The 21,623-nt window shown below is 46.9% G+C and overlaps 1 protein-coding gene across 1 annotated transcript in view; it reads left to right on the top strand.

The window, feature by feature from the left end:
* Positions 1-20,234, top strand: part of LOC137651204 (heme A synthase COX15-like) — a 72,794-nt gene extending 52,560 nt beyond the window's left edge. The window contains exons 8-9 of the mRNA XM_068384360.1: positions 7,022-7,138; positions 18,916-20,234. Of these exons, the coding sequence (XP_068240461.1) occupies positions 7,022-7,138; positions 18,916-19,056 (258 nt within the window). The 3' untranslated portion in view covers positions 19,057-20,234. The remainder of the gene's footprint in view (positions 1-7,021; positions 7,139-18,915) is intronic.
* Positions 20,235-21,623: the final 1,389 nt, after the last annotated feature.

Here is a 21,623-nt window from a genome sequence, read left to right as displayed (position 1 = left end):
ACACCCATGACGGCTACCTCCGTCCCAGTGGCTCCATCCGTGATGGAGCCAGCCGTGCCATCGTCCCGGCCAGCACCATCCAAGCATCGGAGGTGGCCGCTGAAATGGCAGGGTACTTAAACCCCACGGTTTTCCCCGGGAGGAGGGAGACCCATGACGGCTACCTCCGTCCCAGTGGCTTCATCCGTGATGGAGATAGCCGCTCCATCGTCCCGGCCAGCCCCATCTAAGCATTGGAGGTGGCCGCTGACACCCATGACGGCTACCTCCGTCCCAGTGGCTTCATCCGTGATGGAGATAGCCGCTCCATCGTCCCGGCCAGCCCCATCTAAGCATTGGAGGTGGCCGCTGACACCCATGACGGCTACCTCCGTCCCAGTGGCTTCATCCGTGATGGAGATAGCCGCTCCATCGTCCCGGCCAGCCCCATCTAAGCATTGGAGGTGGCCGCTGACACCCATGACGGCTACCTCCGTCCCAGTGGCTCCATCCGTGATGGAGCCAGCCGTGCCATCGTCCCGGCCAGCACCATCCAAGCATCGGAGGTGGCCGCTGAAATGGCAGGGTACTTAAACCCCACGGTTTTCCCCGGGAGGAGGGAGACCCATGACGGCTACCTCCGTCCCAGTGGCTTCATCCGTGATGGAGATAGCCGCTCCATCGTCCCGGCCAGCCCCATCTAAGCATTGGAGGTGGCCGCTGACACCCATGACGGCTACCTCCGTCCCAGTGGCTTCATCCGTGATGGAGATAGCCGCTCCATCGTCCCGGCCAGCCCCATCTAAGCATTGGAGGTGGCCGCTGACACCCATGACGGCTACCTCCGTCCCAGTGGCTTCATCCGTGATGGAGATAGCCGCTCCATCGTCCCGGCCAGCCCCATCTAAGCATTGGAGGTGGCCGCTGACACCCATGACGGCTACCTCCGTCCCAGTGGCTTCATCCGTGATGGAGATAGCCGCTCCATCGTCCCGGCCAGCCCCATCTAAGCATTGGAGGTGGCCGCTGACACCCATGACGGCTACCTCCGTCCCAGTGGCTTCATCCGTGATGGAGATAGCCGCTCCATCGTCCCGGCCAGCCCCATCTAAGCATTGGAGGTGGCCGCTGACACCCATGACGGCTACCTCCGTCCCAGTGGCTCCATCCGTGATGGAGCCAGCCGTGCCATCGTCCCGGCCAGCACCATCCAAGCATCGGAGGTGGCCGCTGAAATGGCAGGGTACTTAAACCCCACGGTTTTCCCCGGGAGGAGGGAGACCCATGATGGCTACCTCCGTCCCAGTGGCTTCATCCGTGATGGAGATAGCCGCTCCATCGTCCCGGCCAGCCCCATCTAAGCATTGGAGGTGGCCGCTGACACCCATGACGGCTACCTCCGTCCCAGTGGCTTCATCCGTGATGGAGATAGCCGCTCCATCGTCCCGGCCAGCCCCATCTAAGCATTGGAGGTGGCCGCTGACACCCATGACGGCTACCTCCGTCCCAGTGGCTTCATCCGTGATGGAGATAGCCGCTCCATCGTCCCGGCCAGCCCCATCTAAGCATTGGAGGTGGCCGCTGACACCCATGACGGCTACCTCCGTCCCAGTGGCTCCATCCGTGATGGAGCCAGCCGTGCCATCGTCCCGGCCAGCACCATCCAAGCATCGGAGGTGGCCGCTGAAATGGCAGGGTACTTAAACCCCACGGTTTTCCCCGGGAGGAGGGAGACCCATGACGGCTACCTCCGTCCCAGTGGCTTCATCCGTGATGGAGATAGCCGCTCCATCGTCCCGGCCAGCCCCATCTAAGCATTGGAGGTGGCCGCTGACACCCATGACGGCTACCTCCGTCCCAGTGGCTTCATCCGTGATGGAGATAGCCGCTCCATCGTCCCGGCCAGCCCCATCTAAGCATTGGAGGTGGCCGCTGACACCCATGACGGCTACCTCCGTCCCAGTGGCTCCATCCGTGATGGAGCCAGCCGTGCCATCGTCCCGGCCAGCACCATCCAAGCATCGGAGGTGGCCGCTGAAATGGCAGGGTACTTAAACCCCACGGTTTTCCCCGGGAAGAGGGAGACCCATGACGGCTACCTCCGTCCCAGTGGCTTCATCCGTGATGGAGATAGCCGCTCCATCGTCCCGGCCAGCCCCATCTAAGCATTGGAGGTGGCCGCTGACACCCATGACGGCTACCTCCGTCCCAGTGGCTTCATCCGTGATGGAGATAGCCGCTCCATCGTCCCGGCCAGCCCCATCTAAGCATTGGAGGTGGCCGCTGACACCCATGACGGCTACCTCCGTCCCAGTGGCTCCATCCGTGATGGAGCCAGCCGTGCCATCGTCCCGGCCAGCCCCATCCAAGCGTCAGAGGCGGCCGCTGACATGGCAGGGTACTTAAACCCCATTGATCTCCCCGGGAGGGGATAGACCCATGACGGCTACCTCCGTTCCAGTGGCTTCATCCGTGATGGAGATAGCCGCTCCATCGTCCCGGCTAGCCCCATCCTAGCATTGGAGGTGGCCGCTGACACACCCATGACGGCTACCTCCGTTCCGGCGGCTCCATCCGTGCCATCGTCCCGGCCAGCCCCATCCAAGCACCGGAAGAGGCCGCTGACATGGCAGGGTACTTAAACCCCACGGATTTCCCCGGGAGGGGGTAGACCCATGACAGCTACCCCCGTTTCTGACGGCTCCATCCGTGACGAAGGCAAAGTGGTTTTCCCCCTAGCGGGTCGAACGGGGCTATTGCCTCTCCAGTGCCTGCCTCAGTGGCCGCTGGAGAGAGACCCCCGCACCTTTGCCAAGTGCCTCTTCGGCTCCGTCCGCCCGTCGGATGTAGAAGTTGGCACGTAATCTTTCCCTTGCCTTACCCCCCGTAGGGGAGCTTCGACTCCTCGGTTAACCTTCAGACCCTCCTACTTGGGCCCCAGGAGAGGGCGTTCAGGCCGCGGCTCTCGAGGGAGTTAGAAGGGGAGGCCCCCTACTCCTGCTGGCGCCTCAGGTGGGGGGATGCCTCAAACGATCTTGGCAAGCATGGCGGGACCACGGAGCGGATCCGTGGACCGTAGCAGTACTAAAGGAGGGGTACAAGCTGCCCTTCCTAGCGGACCCCCACCTCGGATCCCAGATCAACAGGCGGAGGGGTTGGCACCCAACGACCCCTTGAGAGTAGCAGTATTGCAGGAAGAAGGCTCGGCAATGCTGGTGAAAGGGGCAGTAAAACCATTCGAGAAACCGAGTCCAGTGTTCTACAACAGGCTCTTCCTGGTGGAGAAGGCGACAGGGTTCTGGAGACTGGTCATAGACCTTTCAGCCCTCAACAATTCGTGTGCAACACCGACTTCAAGATGGACACTCCGAAGTCGGTCCTAGCGACCTTGAAGGAGGAGGACTTCATGAGGTCCATAGGCCTCAAAGACGTCTACTTCCAGGTCCCTGTTCATCCCTCCAACAGGAGGTTCCTTAGGGTAAAATGGAGTACCAAAACGTGGCAGTTCAAAAACCCTATGCATCGGACTGTCGACAGTCCTCAGGGCTTCACGAGGGTCATCGCAACAGTTTCAGGCTGGGCGCACGAACAGGACGTCCGCCAGATTCGGTACCTAGATGACTGGTTGTTGCTTTTAGTCTCAGAGGAAGTACTGAGGGAGCAAGGCGAGAAGCTCCTGCAGTTCTACAACGTCTTGAGTATCATCATCAACCTGGAGAAGTCCCGGCTGATTTCCTCCACCAGGATGAGCTACCTAGGGTTGGTTCTAGACTCCCGGATGGCGAGGGCCTTCCCCTCCGCGGAGAAACTGGACACCCTGAAACAGATACTCTGGCCCTTCCTGTCGGGCCAACCCAGGCAAAGACTGATAGGACTCCCCGCACTAGATAGTCCTGGTGTCCCCGGAGACGAAGGAAGTCCTGGGGTGGTAGCAATCAGAACGAACACCCTCAAGGGAATGCCCTTTGCTACCGACCCTCCGGAGATGCTCCTGTTCTCGACAAAACGGCAAAAGGTAAATGGGAAGTCGAGGAGACGAACTTGCACATATACGTGCTGGAGATGAGGACCGTACAAGAGCGTGCCTAGAGATCGTCCATCTGCCCCGGGGAAGCTTCGTGGATCCGGGGTGCGACAACGCCACGGTGGTGGCCTACGTGAAAGAGCAAGGAGGACTGAAGTCGAAGGAACGGTGCAGTCTCACGATGGAGTTCCTAGAATGGGCTGAAGTGGAACAAATCAATTTTTCAGCCAGGTTCTCTCCGGGGAAGAGGAACGTCCTGGCCGTCCTGGCCTCAACAGGATGGGTCAAGTGGTAGGGCCCGAGCGGTCCCTACACCCAGAAGTGGTCAAAACCCTCTCCCTGAAGTGGGGCTCGCCGGTGATAGACCTCTTCGCCACGAGACTAAACGCACAGCTCCCCGTGTTTTGTTTTCCTGTGCCAGATCCAGCAGCAGCGTTCGAGGACGCCTTCCAATGAGACGGACAGCCAACCTGTGGGTGACTTTGGTAGCGCCCTGGTGGCCAGAGAGAGGGTAGTTCGCGGATCTAAAGGAACTGGCATGCCTTACACCTGGGCCACTTCCAGACAGACCAGACCTTCTTCGGCAGCCTCACTTCCAGAGGTTCCACGTAAACCCTTGGTCCCTCCTTCACGCGCGGAGGTTATCGAGCGTCTCCGGAAAAAGGAAGGATTTCCGTCGAGGACGGCATCAAGGATGTCAGGGGGCCTGAGGCGTTCGTCAATCGAGGTGTACCAGGCGTAGTGGGGTACCTTTTCTAAGGGGTGCTCCTCGAAGAACATCAGGCCGATAGGGGCCTCCATTCACGAGATAGCAGACTTCCTGGTCTATCTCAGGGACGAAGTGGGCATGTCCATCCCAAGTCTTCCTCCTGAAGGACATAGACCTGGGTGCCTCCAGGTAGATCTTGACGTTCTTCGAGATCTTCAAGCAGTCGTTTTCCCCCCAACCCGTTAGAGTGCCCCAGGGGGATGTGGCTAGGGTACTTGAAGATGCTTTTGGAACCTCCCTTCAAGCCTCTAAAAGACATTCTCGACAAGGAGTTCACCTTCAAGGCAGTCTTTCGTTTAGCTCTGGCATCAGCAAAGAGTAGGTGAGATTCTTGGCCTGTCGTACGAGATCTCACACTCGAATGGCTGGCGAGATACTACTTTCAGATTCTTACCCTCCTTCGTAGCCAAGACTCAGAATCCAGCTGTTTGGGACCCCAAAGTGGAATTGTTCTCAGTGCCAGCTATCCCTCGCTCGGACAACCCGAGGGACTTGCAGTATGGCAGTATTTAGAAAGGACAGCTAGACTTCATCCCGAGATCAAGAGTCTGTTCATTTTCCTCGGGACTGTGAAGAAGCCAGTCTCCAAGAGCACTTTCTTCTTCTGGATAAGGCAAGTGTTCGTCAGGCCCTAAAGTAGTGCAGGGGTCCCCTTTCCAGGAAAACCCAGACCCCACGGCATTAGGAGTCTAAATACTTCTTTGGCGTTTGAGAAAACATGACAGTGGGCCAAATCCTGAGGGCAGGTACTTGGTCTAACCAGTCGACCGTTACGGCTCACTGCTTGAAGGACTACTCGAGAAAGTCCCTGGGCGGGTTCTCGCTCGGTCCCGTCATTTCCGTGATCCAAACAGTTTAATGGTGTTGCCCCAGTGGTAACTGCGGGTAGCGAGTCCAAGAGACACAGGTTCCTTCCTGAGCCCCCTTGTTCTTCCTTCCCCTATTCCCTTACCAGAAATGACTCAGGTAGCCCCCTGAAACTGCCATGGAATACACTATCATTGGAAGGACATGTCTCCTAGGATTCTTGCAGAAGTGAGTTACTTAGACACTAAGATGGTTTTTTGCGTAGTTTTCCCTATTTTCTCGTGTTTTCTTTGGGGTCAGCAGAACCTAGTCTCCTACCTAGGTTCCTTTTCTATTCTCGTCACGGTCTCTAGGTCCTGAAGGACACTCCCACCTCCTAAGGTATAAATCTCCTAAGAAAGTAGTTCGAGGTCAGTACTCTGTGATGGAACAAATCACAAATTTTTAAGTAATTTGTATTTTTCCTAACAGTACTTACCTCGAACTACTTTCGGGTAATGGCCCGCCCATCCTACCCCAAGTGCCTTGCTGGACTTCATAGATACCTAAGCTATCAAGAACTTACTGGAGATCGAGAACTGAGCAAACATGCTCTCTGACCTGGGGATAGCCTCAGGGCGTTTTCCACTCCACCTGAGGTTACCCCTCATAGAAAACGGGACTAGGGTAAACTACACAAAACTCTGGTCGGTTGGGAGGAGATCCCAGATACTCCTAAGAAAGTAGTTCGAGGTAAGTACTGTTAGAAAAATACAAATTACTTAAAAATTTGTGATTTTATAGAGCTCTTACAATTAGTAATTTTGTAAATGATGATGATTCGCTTCTTGCCTACAGTCCATGTAACTTCAAAGTGATCTAAGGCTAGAAATTTCTTATAAGAAAACTTAATTGATGAGTCAATTAAGTTTTCTTGTAAAAAATTTTAGCCTCAACATCAGGAACTCGATATATTTTTTCATCTTAACAAAATTTCTACTGCCTTAGATGTTAGGTAATTTTACTCCTTCCCACTATTTTAAAATTTGCAACAAAGATTGAGAAACTAGAGCAATAATCATGAACATCAATGATTATCTAATAATAATCCTGTGTGAGGAAGGAAAAGAGTAAGGATTGTTGTTATTACATGTAATCATCCAACCAGAAATTTAATTGTCTATACATAAGAATGTTTATAAACAATACAATCTGCAAGTTTCACATGACCTTGTGGTAATACGATTATATTACCCATATGAACGTTTTTGTTTAAGGGTTTTGAAATATATGAACACTAATTTCATCATACAGTCATATATGACACTAGATATAGTGTACTAAATTATCTGTTATCTGCATAAAATGTGAGATTTGATTATAACATTGCTATAAATATTTAAAGAAAAATTTTGTTAATTTAATTACTGAGAGTAGAATATACATTGAATTGTCTGTTCCAGGGGACAACTTCATTGGCCTTGGCCTCAGCTGTTTATTTATGGTCGAGGAGAGGAGTTAAATTACCCCCAAGAGCATACACTGCTGCGGCTGCTCTTGGTGGAATGGCTTGGATGCAGGTAGGAGATTGAATTATTTTATTTCAAGTACTTACTCTAATCTAAAGGGTTATAATTATGAATAGAGTAGTTAGACTAAGAGACAATTGTTTATTTCAAAATACAATTCGTTATAATACTGCATGTTGCCAGGTTTTAAATAAAACAAATTGGTAATTGTTCTGACACAAAATCAAACTTTTCATCCTTTAAATAAGAGTATGATTTCAGCACAAGCATGAACAGTCATTTAATCGTTAACAAGGTAGTTATAATTACCAAAAGGTGGTGCGGGGAAGGTGTTCTCACCTGTCAAGTCAGTTAAACTACTCACTTTTGAATCCAATTTTAAGCTGTATGCATGTACATTTACTGCCTCCAAAAATTCTGGCTTATTAATTTTTTTATTTTACTTTGCAGTGTGTGTGTGTGTCACCAGAATGGAAACCTTTGAAATAATATTGTGCCCTGGTGAGGGAAAGAAGTAATTTTAAATATTAAACTTAGCCGGTGAATATATAAATAGCTGACGTCTCCGACGGCCCGACAGATTCCAAAAAACTCGCGAGCGATCGCCATGAAGTTTGCGGGTGTGCCCACCAGCGCCGACTATCGGCCAGATACCGCATATACTTCTCAACCACTCCAGTTCTTCTCTGTCGGTGTCACCGACAACATTGGTTCCGCTTGCTCTAGACCTTGAGTTTTCTACCGAATTGGTGAAGTACTTTGTTTTGGGTTTTATTGGCTTTCGCTGTGTTGGTTTGTTCCTTCAATAAAACTCTTGAACCCTTTTTTGTTTTGTTGATGAACTTGGCTTTCCTTTGGATTTTCTTTGGTTTTTCATAATGGCTGACCCTTCTCCTGTATATCGCAAATGTGCGAAAGATTGTAACAAACGTCTTCCGAAATCTTCTATTGACCCTCATACTGTTTGTGCTAATTGCCGGGGTAAATCCTGCCAATTAGGAGATAGGTGTGAGGAGTGTGTGGTTTTATCGGAATTCGAGTGGTTAGAGTATGAAAAGTATACTCGTAAACTCGAAAGAGATAGGGTGAGGAGAAGCTCATCTAGATCTTTAGAATTTTCCTCCTCCCATGCCCCTGAACCTAATACTTCCCCTGTAGTGGTAGTTTCTGAACCCCCTATTGGCACTCATGAACCTTCAATGCGCGATATGTTTTTAGCTATTCAAGCATTAGGTGAGAAGGTTGAAACCTTAGCCTCGGACAGGAACCAGCTTATGTCCGATGTTAAGCTGTTAAAGAGTCAAAGTGGTAAAGTGGAAAGTCAAAGTGGTAAAGTGGAAAGTGCGCAAAATGTGTTTAGTGTTGCGACCGAGGGTTCGTCTGTTCGTGCTTGTCGCTCCCCTAGTCCGAGACCTCTTTCAGGCTCCCCTGCACCAGGGAGAAGGAATGTCGTAGGACTTAAGGGAGCGAGAGGTGTAAACCGACGTACAGACGTTCCCTCTAAGGTATCAGATGTTTCTCATCAAGAACGTCCTTACCATAAGACGGGGGAGACTAAGTTCTCCTCGTCTTCCGACGAATTGCCGCATAAGAAACCTTGGCGTAAGGTTTCTAGACCCTTAAAGCGCAAGTCAGTCCCTTCAGGACAGGTCCAGCGTCCTGGCTGTAGCCATTGGGGCAGCTCTGACCTTTTGCAGTCATCGGATGGCTGTTCGCCTGTTAAGCTTTCGAAAGCGTGACACGGAGTCCGAGGGTCTCGTTCGGTGCGATGATTTGCATGCACAGACGTTGCCGACGTCACGGCCCGTTCCGACTCCCGTTGACCCGAAGTGGGGTGTCCTGCAGGACATGCAGTCTAAACTTTCATCTTTAATGGAGGTTTATGAGCATGAGCAGGTTCGTAAAGATCCTTTGCTTGCGGTTCGCCAGTCCGACAAGCGTGACTCTGGCCTTCAACCGCCTAAACAAGTGTTTTCTCGTCCTTATGATGTTAGCGCTAACGTTGTCCGTGCTGTTAAACGCGATTCTGATCGTGTTCCTCGTCATTCACGTCAGTCACGTGACGTGGAACCCCTTTTGCCGCAGACTCAAGGTGACGTTCAGCAACTGTCGCCGCAGTCTCGAAGTGACGTTCGTCGGCCGACTCCGTTGCCCCGACGTGACATTGAACCGCAGTCGGGTGTTGTTTTTCATACTCAAACCCTGCAGTCAATGCAGTCCCGACGTGATGTCGAACGGCAGTCGACTCAGGCTGTTGTTGTTTGTCAGTCTCAAGACTTTCAGTCTTTGCAGCCTCGGCGTGACTTCGTTTACCTCAGCTGTTGCTGCGGCTCCGTCGCATGTTGACATAGCCTGTCAAGCGTTGCCTCCTCGGCATGTCTCTCCGTATCGCGAGACTCGGCCGTTGTCGGATGAAGTTCCTTCGGATGAGGAAGTCGTTGATCCCCTTCCAACTGATGTTCCTTTGGGGACTCTTTCGGATGGAGAGGAGCCTAGGGTTGCTCAGCCCTCTCTTGATTTTAAGAAGATCATGCTAATTTTTAAGGACCTGTTTCCTGATCATTTTGTGTCTGCTGCTCCTCGTTCGCCCCCATCTGAGTTCACGCTGGGCCTAGCTTCTTCGACTCCGTCGTTCACGAAGTTAGTGCTCTCTCGCTCTTCTAAGAGAGCTTTGCGTTTATTGGGCGACTGGTTAATGTCCAGGAGGAATTTGGGGAAGTCAGCTTTTGCTTTTCCCCCTTTCAAACTGGCTTCTCGTGCGAGCGTCTGGTATGATACGGGAGAAGTTCTCGGCTTGGGAGTGCCTGCCTCTGCCCAGGGAGACTTCTCAAGCCTCGTAGACTCTCCTCGTCGTCTGGCCATGAGACGCTCGAAAGTTTGCTGGTCCTCTTCAGACCTAGATCATCTCCTCAAAGGAATTTATCGGGCCTTTGAGGTTTTCAATTTTTTGGATTGGTCTGTGGGAGCCTTGAGTAGGAAGATCTCGTCAGCAGACCGTGATGTCTCTGTTCAAATTATGTCCTGCATGGACAAGGCTATTAGAGATGGCTCTAATGAACTTGCTGCTGCTTTCACAGCAGGGGTTCTTAAGAAGAGAGAGACTCTTTGTTCTTTTCCGTCTGCAGGTGTCACTCCTTGTCAAAGGTCAGAACTTCTCTTTGCGCTATTGTCTTCTGCCCTGTTCCCGCAGCAGCTTATTAGGGATATCGCAGCGTCTCTTGTACAGAAGGACACTCATGATTTGATGGCCACGTCTGCTCGTAAGGCTGTACCTTCGTCCTCTTATGTCAACAGACCTAAATTTGAAACTCCAGCGACAAGGTTTATCCCGCCTTTTCGTGGCAGAGCTCCCAGTAAGGGAGGCTCTCGTGCCGATAGTAAGCGGGGTTAGAAGAGAGGATCTAAATCCTCCCGTGGCAGAGTCTGACTGCCCACGTCCTCAGACAGCAGTAGGTGCCAGATTGACCAACTTCTGGCAGGCCTGGGAGAAGAGAGGTGCAGACCGGGAGTCTGTTTTGTTGCTGAAGGAGGGTTACAAAATCCCTTTTGTATGGAGACCTCCTCTAGTAAACGATTCGATAGACCTCTCTCCCAGGTATCGAGAGGAGTCGAAGAGACAGGCATTATATCTGCAGGTGTCTCAGTTGTTAGAGAAGGGGGCCGTGGTGAAAGTCTCGGACCTTCAATCCCCAGGTTTTTACAACCGTCTCTTCCTGGTTCCAAAGAACACAGGAGGTTGGAGGCCAGTGCTGGATGTCAGTGCTCTCAACGTTTTTGTTGTCAAAACAAAGTTTACGATGGAGACCACCAAATCCGTTCTAGCAGCAGTCAGAGAGGAGGACTGGATGGTCTCTCTCGACTTGCAGGATGTGTACTTCCACATTCCGATACATCCAGACTCTCAACCTTATCTGAGGTTTGTATACAGGATTGTGGTGTACCAATTCCGAGCACTGTGCTTCGGCCTCAGCCCTGCTCCTCTTGTTTTTACAAGGCTCATGAGAAATGTAGCAAAGTTCCTACATTTGTCGGGGATCAGAGCCTCCCTGTACCTGGATGACTGGTTACTCAGAGCGTCGTCCCGTCATCGCTGTCTGCAGGACCTACAGTGGACTTTGGATCTTGCGAAGGAGTTGGGCCTCTTGGTGAACATGGAGAAGTCACAGCTGACTCCCTCCCAAACGATTCTCTATTTGGGGATGGAGATACAGAGTCTAGCTTTTCGGGCTTTTCCGTCTGCCAACAGGATCGAGCAGGCTTTGCTCAAAGTCCGTCTCGTGCTAGAGAAAAACCGTTGCTCTGTGAGAAGCTGGATGAGCCTCCTAGGGACGCTTTCATCCCTGGAACAGTTTATCTCTCTAGGGAGACTTCACCTACGCCCTCTCCAGTTCCACCTAGACTCCCATTGGAACAAGGAGAAAACTTTGGAGGCGGTCTCGATTCCGATCTCCGAACCAGTCAAGACTTGCCTGGCCTGGTGGGACAGCAATATAAGACTTCGAGAAGGTCTGTCTCTGGCAGTCAAGAACCCAAACCATGTGTTATTTTCAGACGCGTCGGATTTGGGTTGGGGGGCGACTCTGGACAGCCTGGAATGCTCGGGTCTTTGGGCGGCAGACCAGAGGAGCCTTCACATCAACTGCAAGGAGCTGTTGGCAGTCCATTTAGCACTGAGGAGTTTCGAGAGTCTGCTTCGAAACTAGGTGGTAGAAGTGAATGCAGACAATACCACGGCCTTGGCTTACATCTTGAAGCAAGGAGGCACTCACTCCCATGCTCTTTTCGTCATCGCAAGGGACCTCCTCATTTGGTCAAAAGATCGAAACATCTCGCTTTTGACGAGGTTCGTCCAAGGGAAGTTGAACGTCTTGGCGGACTGTCTCAGTCGAAGAGGTCAGGTGATCCCTACAGAGTGGACGCTCCACAAGGATGTGTGCAAGAGTCTTTGGATGACTTGGGGTCAACCCACCATCGATCTCTTTGCAACCTCGCTGACCAAAAGGCTCCCGACTTATTGCTCTCCAGTCCCAGATCCAGAGGCGGCCCACATAGATGCCTTTCTGTTGGACTGGTCTCACCTGGATGCTTACGCCTTTCCACCGTTCAAGATCCTCAACAAGGTGTTGCAGAAGTTCGCCTCTCACGAAGGGACCAGGTTGACGTTGGTTGCTCCCCTCTGGCCCGCGAGAGAGTGGTTCACAGAGGTACTTCTATGGCTGGTAGACGTTCCAAGGAGTCTGCCTTTGCGGATGGATCTCTTACGACAGCCTCACGTAAAGAGACTTCATCAAAGCCTCCCCGTGCTTCGTCTGACTGCCTTCAGACTATTGAAAGACTCAAGAGCTCGAGGATTTTCGAAGGAGGCAGCTAGAGCGATCGCGAGGGCTAGAAGATCCTCTACCATCAAGATCTACCAGTCGAAGTGGGAGGTATTTAGAGATTGGTGCAAGTCCTCCTCTATTTCCTCCTCCAGTACCTCTGTAGCGCAGATTGCGGATTTTCTCCTTTATCTGAGAAACGGTCGCTCCCTCTCTGCATCCACCATTAAAGGCTACAGAAGCATGTTAGCTTCTGTTTTCAGGCATAGAGGCTTGGATCTTTCGAATAACAAAGATCTCCAGGACCTCCTTAAGTCTTTCGAGACCTCTAAGGAGCGTCGTATTTCAACTCCTGCTTGGAACTTGGACGTGGTCCTACAGTTCCTAATGTCAGACAGGTTTGAGCCTTTAAATTCAGCCTCCCTGAAGGATCTTACCCTCAAGACACTTTTTTTGGTTAGCTTGGCTTCGGCTAAAAGGGTCAGTGAGATCCATGCTTTTAGTAAGAACATCGGCTTCTCGACAAATAAAGCAATATGTTCTCTTCAACTTGGTTTTTTGGCCAAGAATGAACTCCCGTCTCGTCCTTGGCCTAAATCTTTTGAAATACCTAGTCTTTCAGAGATCGTAGGTAATGAACTTGAAAGAGTGCTGTGCCCCGTTAGAGCTCTTAAGTTTTACTTATCTAGAACTAAACCAATACGAGGTTGTTCTGAGGGTTTATGGTGCTCCGTTAAGAAGCCCTCGTTGCCCATGTCTAAGAATGCGTTATCTTACTTTATTAGACTTTTAATCCGGGAGGCACATTCTCATTTAAGTGAGAAGGATCGTAGTTTGCTTAAGGTCAAGGCTTACGAAGTTAGAGCGATAGCGACTTCGGTGGCATTTAAGCAAAATAGATCCCTTCGAAGTATTATGGACGCGACCTTTTGGAGGAGCAAGTCGGTGTTCGCTTCGTTTTACTTGAAAGACGTCCAGACTCTTTATGAGGACTGCTACACACTGGGTCCATTCGTTGCAGCGAGTGCAGTAGTGGGTGAGGGTTCTACCACTACATTCCCTTAATCCCAATATCCTTTTAATCTACTCTTGAAATTTTTAATCTTGTCTTGGGTTGTACGGAAGACTAAGAAGTCTTTCGCAATCTTTTTGATTTGGCGGGTGGTCAAAATGTTGTTTCTTGAAAGCGCCCAGATTAAGGGTATTGATGAGGTCCTGTTATAGGGGTGTTCGCCCTGGATATAACAGCTCCTGGGAGTCTTTCAGCATCCTGAGAGGATGGCTGGGCTTCGTGAGGAAAGCGGACTAATGAGGCAGAGTAATCATCAGAGTCAGCTTCCTTGCCAGGTACCTATACTTAAGTTTGTTTTTATGAAATATTTGTCAAAAACTCTTGAGCATATACACCTTTATTGTTATAATACTGGTCTCTACCCACCACCATGGGTGTGAATCAGCTATTTTTATATTCACCGGCTAAGTTTAATATTTAAAAATGATATTTTCATTATAAAATAAATTTTTGAATATACTTACCCGGTGAATATATAATATTAAAGGCCCTCCCTTCCTCCCCGATAGAGACCCTGCGGACTGAGAAGAACTGGAGTGGTTGAGAAGTATATGCGGTATCTGGCCGATAGTCGGCACTGGTGGGCACACCCGCAACCTTCATGGCGATCGCTCGCGAGTTTTTTGGAATCTGTCGGGCCGTCGGAGACGTCAGCTATTTATATATTCACCGGGTAAGTATATTCAAAAATTTATTTTATAATGAAAATATCATTTTGGGAGATTTACATCAAAGATAACTGTTAATCCCCAATGTATATGTTTGCTTTGCAGAGGCCACAAGTGTTTTCAGTCATCTAAGTACTGTTTGTAACAGTATTCACAGTTGGAAATGTTTTCTAAGGAGGACAATAAAAGGTCTAAGAAGGCTTCTTCACAGTCAACTTTTTGAACTCAAAGTTGATGCTGAAGAAACTTTACAGTCCTTATTTCCTCCCAACTCGGAGTGTCTCCTACGTGTCCTTGGGCTTGGTCCTGAGGAAGTGCGTGTGGGGGTGGGTTGACCTCAGAGTATTCTTCAGGAATGGTGGGGGCATCACCTTTCCCTAGTTAAGGGAATACTCCCTTGTCTCTTGGCAAAGTTTGCCGGTAGCAATGCAGACTGGCAATGAAGGCTGTTACCAGAGGAGGTTGTAGCCTATCTTGGTTATTATTGGTGCCCCAGTGGCAGATAAGCTGAAAACCTTAGTGACTGCTGCCTGTACTCTGAAGGGGAGTCTCGTGTTGATGACAACTTGTGACATCTGTGGCTGTGTCATAGGATATATATTTAGTGATGGTTTCCCTTGAGGCTTCTGTTGTTGTTGAGGATGCTCCTTTTGAGGTCTCCCTCTGAGGGAGAGTTGTTGTTGGTTACCCACACCTCAACCTTGAAGACTGGTTAGAACACATTTTCCCTCCCTTTTCCAGTTCTTCTCACTTCTACTTTGGTTCTGACACTTATTCTAGTAAGAAGAATGAAAAGCAGCAGCCCTTTCACAAGGAGTCTCATGAGGCTCCAGTCAAAGACTTTCAAGAGAGAGAGATACAGTGTGCTTCTACCTTCCAACCCGGCCAGGGAAGGTAGTTCAGGCTGAGGTAAAAGTGGCCAGGCTCCTATCGGTACTAGACGGAGCATGCACACTGTCGGTTGGTTGGATGAAGATTGTTCCTCTTTTCCAGCTTCCTCTCTTGGATGGTTGATGATCACCCCACCTAGGTCTCTTTTCCTCGACATACTCCGGTATCAAAGGGAAAGAAGAGGGCATGCAATGGTGTTTTGCTGTGCACGCAAGAACAAGAACTGGCGGTGACAGTAACTAGTGATTGGTCTCTTTGCTTGGACAAATGACGAGACATCCCCATTTGTGCATGTGATCGGGAAGATCATCCTTAATTTTCTGGTGATCATTCTCCTCATGGTTCATGGAAAAGCTCCCACATGCACTCACAGTCAGAGGCATGAAAATCTGATACCTAGTCATTCCCCTTGCTCATGTAGGGAGGGTCTCACGAGTATGTGCGATTGAGAACAAGACTAGGCCAGGATTGTTGTTTTGTGGCTCATATGAGCATAGAGAAACTCTCCAACTTTGTGTAATTTGGAACAAGGTCCTAGATTACCTGGTGATCGGTTCTCACGGAGATGTACACTCAATGTCCAGGAACACGCTCAACTATACGATCCTCAGAGAAGAAGGCACAGGGTACTTATGCTCTTTATGAAGGTATCATCAGTACCAGAGATGGTTTGGTTTCTGATGGGGATTGTGATAATTTGTGACTAGGTCCTTCATTGACCAATTATGAGTGTAATCCCGGTTCCGTTCTCTGTTGGAAGCATACGTACTTAAAGAAGTAGGAATGATCTCCCCAGTGGTCTGTTTAGGCCTCCGCCTTTACGAAAGAAGAGGGAATAAGGGAACAATACCTCTAAGGCCACCCAAACTCAGTCTGGTACCAGAGGAAGGAGAGTATGCTGAGTTAGAGTGTTCCTTAGGTTTAGTGGACATTCTTGCACTCATTTGTGAGTGGATAATGGTTTGGGGGGAGGCAACTGTTGCACCTGTTGTGAGAAGATCTTCAGTCAATGATCAGCCCTTCTGTTTCCCTCAAGGATCAAAGCCTTTCCTTGAGTGGTCATGATTGGATCTAGCTCATGTGGAACTAAACAAAGTTAATGATCAGATATGTGGTTCTGAAATTTCTCTAGTCTGGACAGTCAGGCAAGATCATGGTTTCCCACACTCTCTCAGCAGAAATTATTCTATGTACCGGAGGTTATGGAACCATCTCCTACCTGTTGATCATGCAGTCTCTACACTGACAGGGGATTTCAGTGGGGAAGCTCAGAACAGAGGGCACATTCTTTTTGGTTCACAAGTTGTTAGACTTGAAAGCTTTGTCTATGGTCAATTTCCATGCCACATTTGACTTGATCAGTGGTCAGGGGCTTTGGTGTACTTTTCCCAATCCCAAGATTTCTCAAATCCTGAGACTGGCAGAGTACAGGAAACAGGTACTGTCTGGTGGAAAGACAGTGATCTTTCTGGCACACCAGTCAACCAATCAGTGGATCAACTATGTCCTGAAGAGGAGACATGCAGATGCATCTCAATTCTTTCACCAGCTTGGATCAAAGGTAACGATAGAACTGGGGAATACCTAAGCGCCTGGAGGCAAAGTGAAGGATTGCTAGACATAACACTAATCCAATGTGTAGTAGCCTTCAAGGGTTGAAGTCCTATGAAGACTACTGCTGCCATACCTTCAGGATTGGGGATGAAGAAACCTCCTGGTTTCTCCTAGCCATGGTCAAGATTTGCAGCGATTTCTTTCACTAGGAAAGGAGTGGATGTGCTCCACCTTTTCATGGCCTCCATCCTGGTCAACTCAGGAGAGGTGACAGGGGGCCGTTCCCTTCCTTAAGACGGGTATTTACTTCCAGGACCAACGGCCACCCCTGACTTGCACTCCGAAGGTATTCAATTATACCCTCCAAAATTGTAGAAACCTCTAACCTTAGCAACTTAAGTGAAAATGATGGATGAGAATAATACTGTGCTCAAAAAGTCATTTGAGATGGGTCCCTGGGTTTCTACTATCAACTCTTCCTGGTGGAGAAGTTTCCTTGACTGGGGACTGGAGGTCGATCATCGACCTCATGCTATTGAATTGGTTTGTTTGTCAAACTGTTCTGCCATCATGGATCAATGGGTATTTACTTCTAAATAGCTATCCATTAAAACTTCAGAAAGTACCTTCACCCCCTCCTTGACAGAGCAGTGTATTAATTCAAGACCCTGTTTTAGACTGTTCACTGCTCCTCAGGTATTCAATCTGATTTCAGCTGGGGCCCACTCACATTGGATACGTCTGTTTAGGTGTCTCGATGATTGGCTTATACTGGCTCCCCCCAAGAGGCAGATGCTTCAGGATCAAGATATATTAATCTCCTTTTGTCATGAGCTGGAGATCATGATAAATAGGGAATAGTAGTCTTGTACCCCCCCCCCTCAGTAGAGGATGAAGTACTGATTCTGGGCATGCTAAGGGACATAGCAGTAGTGTGAGTCTTTCTATCAGACGATTGCAACATCAGGCTCAGAGAGGCAGTGCATCAGCTCATGTACAAGAAAGGCCTTCCAGCTTGGCAGTGGCAATATCTTGTGGCACTCCTTACCTTGTTTGAGAAACTTGATGCACATAGGTGACCGGTAATCACTTCAGGAGTGTTTGAAGCATCACTGGTTAGCAGCCAGCGATCTCTTCGTCCCATCTTGCTTCAGTGCAACATTAGATTCAAGAAGATCTTGCCTGGTGCTGGAATGACAAAAACCTCACCTTGGGTTTTCGACTCAACTCTCCGTCTCCAGAGATACTTTTGTTTTCAGACATATCCATGGAAGGGTTTTGCGCATACCTGGAGGACTTAGTTGCTTCAGGGGTGTGGTCAACAAAAGAATGGCTCATACACATCAACCTTCTGGAAATGCAATTTGTGTTCCTTGCACCACAAGCATTCCTAGTGTTTGATATGGCACTCAGTAGTGATAATGAGCCATAACACCATGGTCATAGCCTACATCAACAAGCTAAAAGCCAGATCTCTTATTTGTTGCATATATTAGCCCATGAAAAGATCGTCTGACACAGATCTGATTCTAAAGCATCGTTGCAGCTAGTCAGGGGAACTTTGTGGTATTTTGTATGTGACCGAACATTTTGAAGGATGGAGGTCTTTATTTGTGACGAAGTACCACTCTCCTATACTCAGTAGGGAGCTTTAATCCACATGGAAGAAGGGAAGGGCATCTCCCACGAGGTAATGACATGTTGGGACTCTGCTTAACGACGACTGAAAAAGCTGATGTCAGTATTAGTCATGACGAACATGTGCTGCTACTTCAGCAATTGCCTTCCCTCTATCGCTTTGGGTTGGTAATTTCCTAGAAAGACATAGATAAGGAATAACAATGTGTGGTACATTATATACAAAACATAAAACTGGCCTGGTAACTCAAGTCATGAAAATTTCATGTGACATAACTCAAATATTAAGGTTTCTACTGCTATTTGAAAATTTTATTTATGATGCACAAAACATAACGGTCATCTAAGAGTTAAGTTAACAGCGCCAATAATCAAACCAGCTTTCCCCAAAAAGGTAATCCCATACTTGATTATCTTTAGTTGGAAATATTTTCCTGTACTTATGATATTTATTTAAAGTAGGTGTACATTATTAAGTATTTCTTTCCATAGTAAAATTTATTATGAGGATTTGAGAAGTAATTTTTAATCCTAAACCTATCAATTTCATTTATTTATTTGTGGTTGTAGTTGTACATAATCACCAGAGCAAAGCAATGACAAGTAAGTATGAAAACGTGCAAATGAAAATATATCAGAACTCTTATACTATACAGATATAAATTATAAAATTTCTAATTATTCCAGGTTGGACTGGGCATAAGTACACTTATTCTCTATGTTCCTACGGCCATTGCTGCAATGCATCAATCAGGATCTCTCTTAACCCTCTCATTTGCAATCTGGCTTACGCATGAACTCAAGCACCTCAAGAAGATTCCAAAATGAAATTATTGTTACGATAGTCGTATAGAAGCCGAGAGCTAACTATTTATAGAAAGGTAATGTGTATGATTATAAAAATGCAACTTTTTTCTTTATAGTTGTACAGTATTGAAGGTGAGAACCAAAGTTGAGAATTTGAAATATAAGCTGTTTTTGCAATCGCGGTATACAGTAGATGTATTGGAACTTTTTACATGTTTTCATAACAGTGCTGTATTTTTTCCCTTGTAGGAGACGGAAGGGTATTCCCTATAAAGAAGCTTATCTTGTTTGTTTTCTTTGATGATAAGTTTTTCAACGTATTGTTTTCAATAGATTTTCAAAATTTTGCTATTTTTATGATACAGTAATGCATTTACAGTAACAAATTTCATTTGTAATTTTGTTTGTCTTTTGTATTGTCATTGTATAATTTACCTCAAGATAACTTTATCATATAAAAAAGACATTTTGAATCTGAGGTGCAGTGGAGTGACTTAAAGTTCAAGATGAACAGCAAAGTGGGAAGAAATTGAAGAGAATTTATATGGCATGAGAAGCTGAAACTTTCATATTTTTAGCAAGGTCTCGTCAAAATCATGTTTCAGCTAAAATCAAACGGCTTCAACATTCAATCAGTTCCAACTCATAATATTATATTGTACCCAACTTGTAAATTTGGACATTAATATGTGTAATAATTCTATGTTGTAAAATTATGTGTAATTACATGTCCGTGAAGCACAATATATAAATTATAGTAAAATCTGCGGACATCTTTAGACCATTGGTTATTCTATATTTAGGTAATCTTTCAAAGCACCACAGTTTTAGTAGATTACTTTATTGTACTTTAAAATTTATAAATGCATACAGAAATATTACTTATTCAAGGAATGTGTACTTTTGTATCACTAGTATGTACAGTATTTATATAAGCTTGCAACAGTTTATAATCGATGGGATTCTGCATATGGAAGGTTCCAAACATTCATTAGAATGTGAATTGTGTTGCTCCTCATTGTAGTAATTCCCATTTTAAGAGACTTCATTTTTAATCTTGTAATATATTTATCTGTGATAAGAAAGTACATGCCACTATTATTTGGGAATTATTCCAGGAATGTATTAAACCTCAATTTTAATGAGATATAACATGTTTTTTTATGTAAAGCATGTAAAGAAATGTATATAGACTTGTTTATAATCTGATAGTTTTATTAAGCTTCCTCCTAAGCAAAATCTATAAGAATATCTTAGTTATAGTATACAGTATGTGAACTCATTTGGAAGTGAGAATTAAGTTAACATTCTTATTATGTTGATCAACCTCAAGTTCCATACATTATTATTATTATTATTATTATTATTATTATTAATTATGAATAAATCCTTACCTAAGGCAATGAGTGCTACGTGACCTGAGGGGAATTTTTCCCTACCTTGATTGACTGGCCTTTCAACGTAACTTGACCTACAGTGCCATAAATCACACAGAAAAATTTGCTTGCATAGTCTACAAGGGTACCATGTAAATTTATTCATTCCTTGGAGGAAACATTTTATACAAAAGTTTCATTGAGGAAATGAAACCAAAGTTAATACAGTATAGGTAAAGTATATTCACGTATCTACTAAGTCTATTTTGATATTATGAGTTACATGAACTTTGTAAAGATGGATACAGTTATAGTTATCCTAATTTTTCTGGCAGATATTACGATATTTTCGTTTTCTTCCCATCATTGATAAAGAGGTAGGGGCAACAGGAATGAGTCTATTTTGACTTATGCCATACATTTACATATTAACATTCATCGATAACTACAGTATATGGCTCTTTTCCATCAAGAATAAAAAGACTACTGAAGCTTTCCACAAGAAAATGGGTGAGTTCCCAGGATACATTTTTTTTCAGTGGTAGATTGTGACGAGACCTTTAATATTATGAATACCCTCCATAGTGCTTCTGTAATATTGCGACTACATATTGATTTTTTCTAGTGTACTGTAATATCAGTCACTTTTTCATAGTGTGGCCAACTCACTTCCCCATACTAGACCTCAAAATGACACTAAGTTTGCAAGGAAAAATTTGCCAAAGCACAGTAGATTTTTTATCAACTCACCGCTGGGGTCTGTTGAATTGGCCATGCACACACAATGATGAGTTGACCATGCACACTGCTTTGACTTATTAAAGGTAGTTAGTACTGCAGCCCCATTATTGGATGGGGGCAGCCATGATTCAAGGATTCACACCATTCTTAGGTATCTCTCTTATATAATTTCCCTCCGCTTGAACCTTGATCTTTTTATTTTACCAATGCTTTAGTTTTTACACCAATGTCTTTTAGTCTTTTGAGATAAGTCTGCTCAGCAAGTATTGAATCCTTTAATTACACTTACAACTACCAGTAAAATTCTACGTTAAAAGTTTAAAAGTTGCAGAGGTAAGGAAAAGGACTTTACACTGTCCCATAATAGCCTTAAGATTGAATTTAAACCAATTACAAAGTGTCATCGGCCTCACTACATCCTGATTAAGACCAGGAAAGCCAAGGCAATTGCTGCTGCTAGTTCAGTACAGT

The sequence above is a fragment of the Palaemon carinicauda genome, chromosome 12 (assembly GCF_036898095.1).
Source record: "Palaemon carinicauda isolate YSFRI2023 chromosome 12, ASM3689809v2, whole genome shotgun sequence".
Lineage (NCBI taxonomy): Eukaryota > Metazoa > Arthropoda > Malacostraca > Decapoda > Palaemonidae > Palaemon > Palaemon carinicauda.
The sequence above is the reverse complement of the archived record's forward strand: the minus strand, read 5'-3'. Positions and strand labels throughout refer to the sequence as shown.